The sequence below is a fragment of the Desmodus rotundus genome, chromosome 6 (assembly GCF_022682495.2).
Source record: "Desmodus rotundus isolate HL8 chromosome 6, HLdesRot8A.1, whole genome shotgun sequence".
Taxonomy (NCBI): domain Eukaryota; kingdom Metazoa; phylum Chordata; class Mammalia; order Chiroptera; family Phyllostomidae; genus Desmodus; species Desmodus rotundus.
This window is the reverse complement of record NC_071392.1, coordinates 135,756,835-135,770,785: the sequence shown is the minus strand read 5'-3', so window position 1 is coordinate 135,770,785 and position 13,951 is coordinate 135,756,835. Positions and strand designations below refer to the sequence as shown.

General features: G+C 41.8%; 1 protein-coding gene and 1 long non-coding RNA gene across 2 annotated transcripts in view; one reads left to right on the top strand and one right to left on the bottom strand.

Annotated features, from left to right (window-relative positions):
* Window positions 1-2,590: 2,590 nt before the first annotated feature.
* On the bottom strand, window positions 2,591-5,893 carry NXT1 (nuclear transport factor 2 like export factor 1). Its single transcript, XM_024559532.3, has 2 exons — window positions 5,566-5,893; window positions 2,591-3,338 (listed from the first exon to the last, which is right to left on the bottom strand). Exon 2 carries the CDS (start codon window positions 3,276-3,278, stop codon window positions 2,856-2,858), a length of 423 nt encoding a protein of 140 aa, XP_024415300.1. The 5' UTR covers window positions 3,279-3,338; window positions 5,566-5,893; the 3' UTR covers window positions 2,591-2,855.
* A 189-nt stretch (window positions 5,894-6,082) lies between these two features.
* The window catches only part of LOC123479656 (uncharacterized), an 83,051-nt gene continuing 75,182 nt past the window's right edge, over window positions 6,083-13,951 (top strand). Inside the window, exon 1 of the long non-coding RNA XR_006655338.3 lies at window positions 6,083-6,440. This is a non-coding gene — a long non-coding RNA (uncharacterized lncRNA). The remainder of the gene's footprint in view (window positions 6,441-13,951) is intronic.

Below are 13,951 nucleotides of genomic sequence, written 5' to 3'. Positions count from 1 at the left end.
GGACCTTGGAGCAGGGGAAAGGCTTTCTCCCAGGAAATCTCTCCCCAAAACACCCTGCCTCCCCTCTTTATGAGTCAATGGACACTGGCACCCTGAGGTCCCATCCTGATAAGCACTAGGGATTTGAGGGTTTCCTTGCTGTTGTCAGTCTGATGGGGGTGTGGTACCTCCTGCTATCACCTAGGTGGCTGCTATGCAATGGTGGGGGGGATGGATGTGGGGAACCCACCAGTGTTCTTCACAGACCTTAACTAATTCTATTAAACTGAGTTTATGCATCATTTCCTTCCTACCTTTCTTCCATATGTATTTTTGTGTTTTGCCTTTTGAATTCTTTTCTTGTGCCTTTATGGAAATATGGCCTGTCCTTTGTTGCACATACCCTTCTCCAGTTTGTCACTGCTTATGTTTGGCTGTATGTAGAAAGATCCCTGAATAGTGGCTTCAATAAAATGGAATTGTATTTCTTGCTCCCCTGAGAGAAGCTAGAGGAGCCCCATGAGGTTGACAGGGCCAGTAGTGCCTGCTTTCCATTCCTCCATCCCTTTCATGTGGCCACAAAATGGGCCTCATTGGCCCTGTAGAACTGTTAGAACATCAGTCCTCACACTTGCTTCCCAAACAACAGTATGAAGGTTGGGACGGAAGATTGGCTGCCCCAATCTTTTAAGACTTCCCTCAAGTGTCTCACTCGCTCCAGAGTCACAGGGCTACCCTAACTAGGTGGTTGAAGGAAAGCTAGTCTTTCTTCTGAGTACTTTCTGAACCAAAAACCCATTTTTCCCTTGTTCCTGAAGGAGGGATGAATGGATACTGGGGGGCCACTAGAGGTCTACCCTAGCGCCCTTCAGAATATGCCACCTGTACTTTTTATTTCCCAAATCTATTGCTCCATGGGGACAACAGCTGTTGTCTTGAAGCTTGTCAGGCCAATGATTCAGACCCGAGTACGTGTCAAGCTCTCTCAGAGCCTGACGGACTTGTGCCCTCTATCCAGGCCTGTGTTAATGAGGTGGCATTCCACCTGGTACCTTAAAGAGGAGGACTTTTTGAGATTTGAAGGCCAGCAGCATCTCCCTCCAAATCAATCTCTGCACTAATGTTCCCACCCCACTCCACCTTCTTCCTGAAGGACAGTGCTCCAGGGTTTCAGATAATTCTACATCTTGGTTTGGAACCTTACTCTCATGTCTCGTATGTACAATATTTTACCAGGATCCCAGCTGAATTGCTTATCTCATTTTACTATGCACACATCTATGTGACCAGCTGAACCACTCTTTATGTGTCTTTGATACTGAATTTACCATTTCAATATCTTACCTCCTGATTACAAACTCTTTGAGGGAAGGAATGCACCTGTGCCTACTTTGGTTCCCCATAGTGCCTTGGCAGACAAATTCCCTTTTGGGGCATACCCGCTGTACGCCCATTGCAAACCTTTTTTCTCACTTGGGAACAGGTTTTGCTACACTATGTAACATAGGCTCTGAGCCAGTAATGGCTTAATGATAGGGTTTTTTGGTGGTTTCACATGATCACCAGGGACCTAGGCTCCCACCAGCTCAACACAAACCAGTGGTCCAGCCATCATTGCTGCCTTCTAGGCAGCAAGACAGAGGAAATGTCTTTTGAAGCAAGATTCTCCTACAAGCCCAGCCCTTTCATTTCTACATTATTGGCTGGGACTTGATCAAATGTCAAACATAGCTATAAACTGAGCTGGGAAGTTCTCTTTTAGGTGGGTACTTTGTCTCACAAAACATTGAGTTTCAGTAGCTCAATGTTTTGTGAGACAGAGAAGGGGGAGGGTTTTGGGAGGAAAATCTCATCTGTGCCACTGTACACATCAGTATTCTTTTCCTTCTCAATTTTCCCTTTCCAAAATCTAACCCACAACCCTACCCCAAACCTAGCAAAGAAAATTTAACTGGGGAAGTCATGTAGCCACAAGATCTCACCTATTGGTCAAAGGATGATGAAACATTCTAGTTTTCTATTCCTTTTTTACATTGGAGAAATACAATTATAGAGTTGATCTTCAGTGTCAATAAAACTAGCTTTTAATTCTGATGCCTCCCCTACCCCAACCTCAGTACTTCTTCCTCATAAAAGTGGTTCTTCACATTGTCTTTATAAGAGATTAGTTAATATAGCTGCTTCATTTAAAGCTGTTATGAGCTCTTTAGTATTTCACCTGTTCTCATTCATGTAACTCTCAGCTAAGGTTTTAAAGTAGGGCCCAGCCACCTTCGTTAGGTGATTCTGATGTATTCTAAAGTGAACTACACATTAAGACGCCTAAGGTGCTTTTGAAAAATGCCAATGCCTAGTCCTACTCTCAGACATTCAGGATAGTTGGTCTAGGATGTGTGACCTGAGCAAAGGTAATTTCAAAATGTCCCAAGGAATTACAGTGTGGAAATGGCTGTGAAGCCCAGCTCCACTACACCTGGGTATACACCTGTGCCTGGTGCAGGTGCTTGGCCTTGGACCTCATAATTCTGCAAGTGTCTTTTACAAAGCTTACTGCCTTTAACTTACCTTCTCCTTAAAACCTGGTCAAATACATCAGGCAAGAGAAAAGGAACATTTGTATTATTGTTTTATTTGTCAGAATTTCCAGAAGTAGGGTGTCTACTGGACAAGTAGAAAAATATAAGATTTTACTACTATGAAAAGGCAACTATGACAAATAAGTATACTCCAAAAGGGGCTCCTTGGACTGAAAAAAAATGCAGAGTTCAGCCTGGGTGGTGTATCTTACAACAACAGAAAAGAAATTGTGTACCCACATTTTGAGATCTGCATTTCCCTCCAGAGCTGGGACTGAAGCAGAGGCCTTTCCACCTCTACTAGCTGGCCCAGTCCTGGAATCGGAAGCAGTCGCTTGCTATCTTCCACACTGTATTACTGGGTGAAGCCTGGGCAGTCAGGAGGAAGTTCTGGTTGAAGTCCCGTTGTTTGTTGCCTTCAAACTTCACTGTTCCACAGATCACAACCAGGACTGTGGTCTGGCTTGGAGTGGCTTCATCATGTACAGGCTGGCAGTCAACCACATTGATTTGGAACTCACTGGAAGGCAACATTTCAAAAAACTCACTCAAGGACTCTTGCCCTGAAACAGCGTTTCCGTTCCACACCAGGGTGGCTGTGCCCATGTACAGGCGGGACAGCAGACGCCTCCGCTTATCCATGGTGGTGTAGTAGACATTGACAAACTCCTCAGCAGCCCTGCAGGCCTGATCCACGTAGGTCTTGAAGTCCACTGATGCCATCTCTGGCTTTGCTGAAAGAGGCCTCCTTCCAGGTGCTTCCTGCACCTGAGGGAGCCGGGGCTGTGGGGCAGGAAGGTCATAAAGAACCCACATTAACGCCAACCTTCATTCTGTCCTGACAACTTCTCTATTGGTGGCAAAACAATTACATACTATAAAGAGATGATTCTAGTCTCAAATTGCTGCCGACACCTAATCTTATTAAACCTCAGTTTTTTCATCTTAAAACAGGATTACCACCACCTGTGGCATAGTTGTAAAGTGAGAATTAAATAAGACTGTATACTAAGTACTTAGTTAGAAAAGCCTGATACCTACATGCTCAGAAAATGGTAGCCATTACTATGAATGTTAAAAATTTCATTTTATAAAACAGCATACTTGATCGTGGAAGGCCACTTTTTCCTAAAAGTGTGGAACAGGTGTTCCTGTCCCTAGAGAAGTGAGGAAAATTTATCCTGGGTAAAAAGACAGTGGACCTTGTTGAAGACAACAGTGGCCTAATAAAGGCCAATCAGATGGCATATGCTCGTGACAGTCTGTGACAGCATATCATGCATTAGTTCACTCCACAGATATTGGAGGTTTTTTTTTTTTTTTTTAAGGCAGGGTTCTTAAGAGGGTAGAAGAACAAATGCCACAAAGACAGAACCAAAATGATGGCCATAATCCTCATGATAAGTTATAAGAAATTTGGCAGTTGACTGGGAATGAGAATGGAGAACACCCAGCATCTGTAAGCACAAATACTCACCTGGTAAGTCCTGTAAGCCACAATGGAAAGATAAGTTAGAATCGAAGAAATTCTGAGGGGTGGTAGTAGAGAGTAGGGGTGGCAAAAAATAATTTCAACTGTAACTGAGATGCCACATTTACTTTAAAAAGTCCAAAAGCATAAAGAAATATTATTGTTTTTTCCCCCAGGGTATGATACAACTAAGAGTTCTCTGTTCTTTTTTGCATGATTAAAATATTTCACCAGAAAAATCCAACAGAAGACAACATTACTAAAATAGTGGGTATGTTTAGACTTACAAAATTAAATATTGAATAAATTTTTCATTTCACAGATTTTAACTTTTTTAATGAAATAGATTAAAAAAATTCCACACTGGACTGGGAAGGAGTCAGGTACTTTTAAGGGTTAAGAAAGGAGGAGACCTCTGCCTCCTGTCAAGAACTGTCAAGAACTGTCAAGAACTGTCAAGGAGCTGGGAGGGAGCATGGTCCTAGGAAAGAGGAGCTCGAGGGACAGATGAAGACTTTGTTTTTCTGTTCCCTTCAGGAACCTAAAATCAAGCCTCAACAACACTGTGAGCTGGCTATTTGGTAAGTGTTTTACATGCATTACCTCATTTAATGGTCACCACAAATGGATGAGAGGGTAGTACTATGATAATAATTATACTAGTAAGAAAATTAAATCTTAGATTTGGATCTTGGTAGTAAGGACCCTCTTAATTTATCATTTATAAGAACGTGTGTGGATCTTGCAAATGTTGTCAGGATTATGCTGTCCTTCTACTTGCTTATTTTTTAAGTTCCTGAACTTATGAAATCAAGTTCATAATTAGCACAGTTTCTGGACTGTTAGTTTGAAAATTTCCTTTCAAGGGCCCACGTTTCTCTGTTGCAGGAATTCTAAATCACCAAAGGCCCACATTATTCATCACCCTGACATTCCTCAGTCTCTCTACCATCTCAATTCAATCTCAGAAACGACCCTCATCTCCAACCCAGTTGCCGGCACACATTTTCGGTTCGGCCAAAGCATGCTTTCCAAACACAGTTTTAACAACATGCCCCGCTGGATGCTTAATAAAACAACCACTTCAACTTGCTGTGGTTCAGTCACGTATACAGCTTAAGGCCAGCTCGTCTCCATCAAGTCAGAGAAAATGAGACCGAAAAAAAGGGAAATAAAAGCGACTATGAAGGTCGCCGCTTTCTAAGGACCCTGTCGTCTAGTTCTTTGGAGCTGTACCAAAGAATATGAAATAGGCCTCATTTGTCTTGGTGAGTGGCTTTTACCCCAAAACGTAAAGCACGCTTTTTTCGGCCACTTCTGGACAGAAACCTGCTCCTGTGCACGGCCACTGCGTCGTCAAGCGAACTTACTGTCCAGCTTTCGCACAGGCCAAAACCCGATACAGAACTGCGGCGCTGCCACCTGAAGAAGGGACAAAACCTAGCTTAATCCTGACAATGGAGGGAGTGAGGGAGTGCGTGGGAGACACACGTAGGAGATGGCTAGTGAGTCCCTCAGACTGTCCGGCAGATCACCTACCTGCGCCAGCGAAGGCAGGGGTCGGCGTGGATGGCGACCTCGGTCTGCCCGGTCAGCGTGGGTCGTGGTGGCCCGACCAGCGACCCGAACACAGGCCACAGCTCCACAGACAGCCCGCCCCTGAAGGTCTCAGGGCGGGCCCTTCGAGGCTCCGCGCTCTTCCGCCGGTCACTTTAGGAGGAGACAGAAAAGAGTCTCCCTTCGCCCCGCTTCTTCTCCCCGGGAGGCCAGGCCTGGGCTGCAGAACCTCTGAGTCCGGAGACTTCACAGTGCCGTCCACAGTGCTCCGCGATCACGCCAGCGCCCCGACAACGCCCGCTCCCACCTTCCCGTGAAGGACACCTGTGCCAACCAGTGGGACCGCTGTCTCCGAGGCTAGCTCCACCTAGCTGTGACTGAAAGGAGAAAGGGACTTCCGGCAAAGGCGCTTTCCCAGAACACCACTGCAAATCCGCGCTGGCGTTTTCATTGGTCTAAGCGGATCACAGACGCAGGCCTACTTGTTAGGTGGGATTCCTGATTGGATAAAAACTTCCAAGTTCCGTCTTCGGAGCCCGGGAATTACGGGGGTGAGAGCGGCTCTCATGCCCCAGAAGGTCGCTTAATGAGGAAGGATAGGTAATATGAGGACACTCTCGCGATATCTCTCATTCTCTAGCAGGTGGGGTGATCCCAGTTAAGACCAGTGAAGCTTCACTACTTGATGCAGTCCCGGGAAACCAGCAGCGACCCAACGTAAGGCTTTCAAACGGAGATAACATGTGGGGAGTCAGTACATCACCCCGGGGAGCACCAGGGAAACTCCACGACTCTGTGAGTGAAGCCTGCAGAGCGTCTATTGAATTCAAGTACACATGGAGGAAAACCAATTTATAGTAAGTGGGAAATTAAACTGAAAGTGCAAGAAGAGTTAAGGGTGTGGGTAGGGCTTGAAGTAACCCACATATGCCAAATACGGAAACTTAACCTTCTTGTATCCAGTGAATTGAGGGCCGAAGAGGACCGGCTCAGGCTCTGGCTCCGAACATCCTATGTGATACTTTCTGTTCTCTGTCTTTGAAACTAGCTGCATTTCAGCTAATCTGGAACCTGGGGCTGTTTTGATTTTTTTGGTTTTTTTTAACTGAAATTTTGTTAAAACAAGCTCAATAGATTGAAACCAATTAGCATGGGACTCAGGAAATTTATAGTTTATAGCGTAAATTTAAAACTTTGGTTTCTTAAGACACAAGGTTCTTTTGTTTTATTTTTTAGTGACTTTTTACATTTGATTGTTGTTCAAATACACTTGTCTACATTTCCGCCCCCCCCCCCCCCAGTCTCCACCATCACCCCTTGGTTTTGTCTATGTGTTTTACAGTTGTTCTTGAAAACCCTTCCCCTCTTCGCACCCATTGTCCCCTCCCATCTCCACTCTGGTTACTGTCAGATTGTTCTTAATTTCAATGTCTCTGTTTATATTTTGTTTCTTGTTTGTTTCGTTGATTAGGTTCCACTTAAACATGAGATTATGTGGTATTTGCTTTCACCACCTGGATTATTTCACTTGGCATAATGCTGTCCAGTCCCATCCATGGTGTTTTGAAGGGTAGGAGCTCCTTCTTTCTTTCTGCTGTGTAGTATTCCGTCATGTAAATGTACCATAGTTTTTTGATCCATTCATTTACTGATGGGCATTCAGATTGCCTTCAGCACTTGGCTATTGTAACTTGTGCTGCTATGAACATTGGGGTGCATAGGTTCTTTTGGACTGGTGTTTCAGGGTTCTTTAGGATATAATCCCAGCAGTGGAATTGCTGGGTCAAAAGGCAGTTCCATTTTTAGTTTTCTGAGGAAACTCCATACTGTTTTCCACAGTGGCTGCACCAGTCTGCAATCCCACCAACAGTGCACTGGGATTCCCCTTTCTCCACATCCTCTCCAACACTTGTTTGTTGATTTGTTTATGATGGCCACGCTCACTGGTGTAAAGTGGTATCTAATTGTGGTTTTAATTTTTATCTGTCTGATGGCTAGTGATGCTGAGCATCTTCTCATATGTCTCTGGGCCCTCTGTATGTCCTCCCTGGAGAAGTGTCTGTTCAGATTTTTTGCCTGTTTTTTAATTGGGTTGTTTGTCTGCCTAGAGAGAACTCGTGTGAATTCTTTATATATTCTGGAGATTAAATCCTTATCCAAGGTATCATTGGCAAATATGTTTTCCCCACACAGTCGGTCCTCTTTACATTTTAATGCTGTTTTCTTTAGCCATGCAGGAGCTTTTTATTTTGATGAGGTCCCATTTGTTTATTCTTTCCTTTATGTCCCTTGCTTTAGGGGACATATCAGTGAAAATATTGCTGCATGGAATGTCCGAGATTTTCCTGCTGATGTTTTCCTCTAGGACTTTTATGGTGTCACTACTTATATTTAAGTCTTTTATCCACCTTGAATCTATTTTTGTGTGTGGTGTAAGTTGGAGGTCGAGTTTCATTTTTTGCATGTAGCTGTCCAGCTCTCTCAACACCATTTGTTGAAGAGGTTATTTTTACTCCATTTTATGCTTCTATCCCTTTTGTTAAAAATTAATTGACCACAGAGACTTTAGTTTATTTCTGGGCTCTCTATTCTGTTCCATTGGTGTATTTGTCTGTCCTTATGCTAGTACCAGGCTGTTTTGATTACAGTGGCCTTGGAATACAGTTTGATATCAGGTATTGTGATCCTTCCTACTTTGTTCTTATTTCTCAATGTTGCTGCAGCTTTTTGGGATTGCTTATGGTTTCATATAAATTTTTGAAATATTTGTTCTATATCTGTGAAATATGTCATTGGTACTGTAATAAGGATTGCATTGAATCTGTAAATTGGGTAGTATGGACATTTTGATGATGTTAATTCTTCCACTTCGTAAATATGGTTCATGCTTCCATTCATTTGTGTCTTTCCTAATTTCTTTCTTCAGTGTTGTATAGTTTTCTGAGTACAGGTCTTTTACCTCCTTGGTTAGGTTTATTCCTAGATACATTTTTTTTATTGCTATAGAAAATGGGATTTTTTTTCTGTTTCTGATACTTCATTGTTGGTATACAAAAATGCCTTTGATTTCTGAATATTGACTTTGTATCCTGCTGTTTTGCCAAATTTGCTTATTAGGTCCAGTAGTTTTTTGGTGGAGTCTATAGGATTTCCTGTGTAAACTGTTATGTCATCTGCAAACAATGACAGTTTTGCTTCCTCCTTTCCAGTTTGGATGCCTTTTATTTCTTTTTCTGTCAAGTTGCTGTGCCTAGGACTTCCAGTACTGTGGTGTAAGTGGGCATCCTTGTCTTGTTTCTAATCTTTTGGGGACAGCTTTTAGTTTTTGCCCATAGACTATGATGTTGGCTGTAGGTCCCTCATATATGGCCTTTATTATGTTGAGGAATGCTCCCTCTATTCCCACTTTGCTGAGTGTTTTTATCATAAATGGGTGCTGTACCTTATCAAATTCTTTTTCCACATCTGTTGATATGATCATGTGATTTTTATCTTTGCTTTTGTTTACGTGATGAATTATGTTTTTTGATTTTAAGTTATTGTACCATCCTTGCATCCCTGGGATGAATCCCACTGAGTCATGAATCCCACTTGGTGTATGATCTTCTTAATGTATTTTTGGATGAGGTTTGCCACTATTTTGTTGAGGATTTTATCATCAGTGATATTGGCCTGAAGTTTTCTTTCTTTGTTCTATCTTTATCTGGTTTTAGGATTAGGATGATGTGGGTTTCATAAAAAGAATTTGGGAGTCTTGTGTTCTTGAATTTTTTGGAATAGTCTGTGAAGAATGGGTGTTAGCTCTTCCTTAAATGTTTGTAAAATTCTCCTGTGAAACCATCTGGTCTGGGGCTTTTGTGTGCCAGGAGTTTTTTGATTACTGCTTCAATTTCGTCTGCTGTTACTGGTCTGTTCAAGCTTTCTGCTTCTTCTTCATTCAGTTTGGGAAGATTATATCTTTCTAGAAATTTGTCCATTTCACCTAGGTTTTCAAATTTCTTGTCATATAGTTCTTCGTAGTAATTTCTTACAATCCTTTGTATTTCTGTGATATCAGTTGTAATCTCTTCTCTTTCATTTCTGATTGTGCTTATTTGGGTCCTCTCTTTTTTTCTTGATGAGCCTGCTTAAAAGGTTGTCGATTTTTTTAATCTTTTCGAAGAACCAGCTCCAGGATATATTGATCCTTAGTATTGTGCTTTTATTCTCTATGTAATTTAATTCTGCTCTGATATTGGTTATTTCCTTCCTTCCACTTGCTTTCGGCTTTTTGTTGTTGTTGTTGTTGTTCCTCGAATTCTTGTAGGTGTAGGGTTAGGTTGTTTATTTGAAATGTTTCTATTTTTTTTTACGGTAGGCCTGTATTGCTTAGAACTTCCCTCTCAAGACTGCCTTCTCTGTGTCCCGTAAGTTTTGGACTGTTGTGAGTTCATTTTCATTTGTTTTTAGAAACTTTCTGATTTCTTCCTTAATCTCATTAATTGTTTAATAGCATGCTATTCAATCTCCATGAGTTTGAGTGTTTTGGGTTTTTTTCCTTGAGGTTGATTTGTAGTTTCAATCCTTTGTGGTCAGGGAAAATGGGTGATATGATTTCAATTTTCTTGAATTTGTTGAGGCTTGTTTTGTAGACACAAGATTCTTAGGTATGCCCACTGGTCTGAAAGACTGAATAATTCTTTGCAAACCTGTGGGAGCCATCTGAGCATGTGAGTTTTACTGATATTCCTGCACCCTTAGAGTGTGTTGCATTCAACTCATACCTTGTTAGCTACTCAATGGCGTACATTTTCTTGCATTCCTAAGAGGATTCTTGCTCTCAGATTTCAGGACATATTTAGAAACTGGGTGAGGTCTTTTATGGGTGCCCCCTCCCACCCACTTAAATTAAATAGGTGAAAAATTGGGATTATAAAAATTGAATTATAGGCTGAGATAAACTAGCATCTATGGAGAGTATTCACACTAAAATGTCTTTATAAATCCCGAGAAAATAAAATTCAGATGTAATGTACAAAAAAACCCCAAATTGGCATTAATGGAATGAGAATGAGAGTTGACTTTCTACATGCCCACTAGGTTGGGTGTCTAGGTTTATTTCCTCATGTTTCCCATGTAAGCCCTTTTTATTTTGTTAGTAAATTATCTCTGCCGCCAAGCCAATACAAACAGGAATCTACAATATGGGTTAGGTAAAATGAGAGACATTATTCAGGTGAATAGTTTATAAACTTAGGAAACACAGGCAGTGTAGGAAACCCAAAAGTATGCTTCCCACTCCTTCCCAAAGGGAAGGCACACTTTTTATAGAGAAAGTTTCTGCCCTGGACCCTGATTAGTCCATTTCTATGCAAATGGAGAATCCAAATTTACATAGTTTGATTGGTATACATAGCACTGCCCTGATTGGTTGGAATTAGGCATCCCAACTGGTCTTTATGGAGATTTTCTGTTTGTTTTGTAAATGCACAAATGATGATATAGTTGCACAGTTCTGATTGAACAAGTCAGGGAGGCCTCAGCCCATTGGTCAAAGTATGATTCCAGAAACTTCTTTATAAAGGTTTATTCTGATGTCAAGAAGTCTTGGCACCCTGATCTGTTGTGCTTCCCTGAGATGTAGTATGCATGAGAGGCTTCTGTCAGCAATGGCTGCCAGATTGTGGTTATGAATTTGAGCCCAATAAACCAGGAGGACCCATTTCTGACAGATGGCTGTATCTCTTCTTGGAGTCCACACTTTCATTTTTATAACTTTGGTAGAAATAACTATTACCAATTTTGCAGGTGAGGAGGCTGAGAGACCTGCTTCAAAGCTAAAAAACCTAGTTAGGAGAACATTTGTCCAGCTCCATGGTCTAGTAAAAATGCAATGCTTTAGCCCTGAGAGCCAGCAGAGCCAGTAGCAGGAGAATGGGAGAGCAGGAAACGTTCAGGTTCGTGTTGCCATCATCTAAAATTGTGTCTGACCCGGTTGAAATAACTGCTCCACAACATTGTAGTTGTCATTATTCCCCTCTAACAGTTAGTTATTCCTGTACTCTCAGAAGCAAGTCTGGTTTTTATTCCCACTATGGTCTTTGATTTTGGGAGGTTAGAGACACTCCTGGATCTACAGAGCAAAACACAAGCACTGTATTTACTGAACACAGTTGTGGAGTAGTGGGAGGCCTAGTTTGGACTATCCAGTCTAGAGGATTTTATAGGGGATTTTGGGAAAGATGCTTTTTCTGTTTCTCCTTCTGGACATGTGCTGTGTAGATGGTGCTGCTGCAGCCATATTATTCCCTGAGTAGGGAGCCCCTTATAATGAGGCAGACAGGAGAGATAAGGAGAAATCAAACATTTGATGACTGTGTTGGGAATGAAATCAGCCCTGAAGTTTGGACTTCTCAGTTTTAAGCCAGTAAATTTCTTTTAAAAATACTCTTAATTGGGCATAAACATAAAAGTACTTTTGTAACTTACTGTATTTTGTCATGTGTAATGTGCTCTTGTGTGTGATGCACACCCACATTTTTGGCCCAAACTTTCAGGAAAAAAATTTTTTCATTTTAATTTTTTAATTTAATTATCTTACCCTTTGTGACAGCGTGGATGGAACTGGAGAGCATCCTGCTAAGTGAAATAAGCCAGGTAGCAAGAGACAAGTATCATATGATCTCACCTTTAACTGGAACCTAATCAACAAAAGAAAAAAGCAAGCAAAATATAACCAGAGACATTGAAATTAAGAACAATCTGACAGTAACCAGAGGGGAGGTGGGAGGGGGAATAGAGGGAAGGGTTTTCAGGAACAACTACAAAGGGCACATGGACAAAACCAAGGGGGGTGGTGGAAACAAGGGAGGGAGGTGCATTTGGCTGGGGTGGGAGGGAGTGGTGGGAGGTAAATGCAGACAACTGTACTTGAACAACAATAAAGTAATTTTGAAAAAAATTGTAATTATTTATATTTAGAGACAAAACCGATTATCATGTTCCAGGGTATTATTTTGCATACAGATATTGTTATTGCTTTCTAGAGTTACATTTTTAATGCATAAGTATAAATAAAATAATTAAAAACACTTATATAGATACAGAATTAGTACTACCCACTTATAATGCGCATCCTTATTTTTCCCTCAAAAATTTGGGCAAAAATTGTGCATTATACATAGCAAAATATGGTAACTTCTGTGACTTAACATACTAGCAGTAATTGTGGCAAGTGAGTTAACTTCCTTGAAGCTCAGCTGCCTCATTTGTAGAATGGGGACAGTAATAATACCTATCTCCTTGTGTTGGTGTGAAGAGCTAATGAAATAATATGTGGTGTTTAGTGTAGGACAGATCACAAAAGAAGCATTCAGAAAATGTTAATATGTTTTCACACGTTGCATTGACAGCACATTCCTTACATGCCAATAATTCTTCCAAAGCCTAGCTTTTAAATTTGGGACAAGAATACTGACAAATTGGTAGGATTTGTAACCAAATTGCATGAGCACTTTCTGAAAGATGAGTCTGGCCTAAGCAGCAGCAGAGCCAGTTGCTCCATTTGCTATCTGGAGTCCATTCAGGGAAGAAGGCCACATCTGGTTACACCAAGCTTCTGGCAGCTCTGAAGACAGGTGACTCTTGGACCTTTGATCTGTAAACACAGGACTGAATTTGTCCTCATTTTCAATACAGTTTTGTGGTGCAGGAGTGAACATTTGCCACAAGAGACTGTGTGACTTGGAGCCATATAGGGGACTGTTCCACGTGGCGTGGGGAATGTAGCCCAGCCCCTGATTCGGACAACCAATGGGGAGTGAGGTTGGCACACAGGACCCACGTCCATGGATAGGTTCTCCCATGGGGAATCAGACCTGCATTGTATTTAGGCTGCTTTGAAGCTTGCTTTTGCTAAAACTCCCTCGCCCTGAATTGAGGCAGCAAATGTTTACTGCATATCTTTAAAGTAACTTCCTAAAACCTATGCTAAACTTCCCAAGGAAGAGTGTAACCAGTTCAACCACTTTTCCCTTTGCATTTGCAAATATCCTTCTTCTTTGATGTAATTAGCAACATCTTCTCCTTTGTTTTCTGTAAAAGGTAACCACCTAAAGTGAACCTGTGCATAGTAAATGAGGACCATCCTCCATGTAATGTTCCCAGAAAAGCAATAAAAGCCTGTCCAGGCAGGGGTCAGGGTGCTCTCTCACTCAGAGAGTGGCCAGGCCATCCCTTTTTCTCCACAGGACTTCTGCAATCCGTGTGAATTTGTTCATCACATCCACAACACATGGACCCTGCAGGTCAGGGTCTGCATCAGAGCCAGGCAATCTACAGTGATGACTGGGCAGTTGTGTTTCTAATGCATCACCACTAAAACCAAATG

What these genes read in the sequence shown, in the direction of transcription:
- NXT1 (XM_024559532.3), bottom strand. Translation starts at nt 3,278, where the DNA reads ATGGCATCAGTGGACTTCAAGACCTACGTGGATCAGGCCTGCAGGGCT.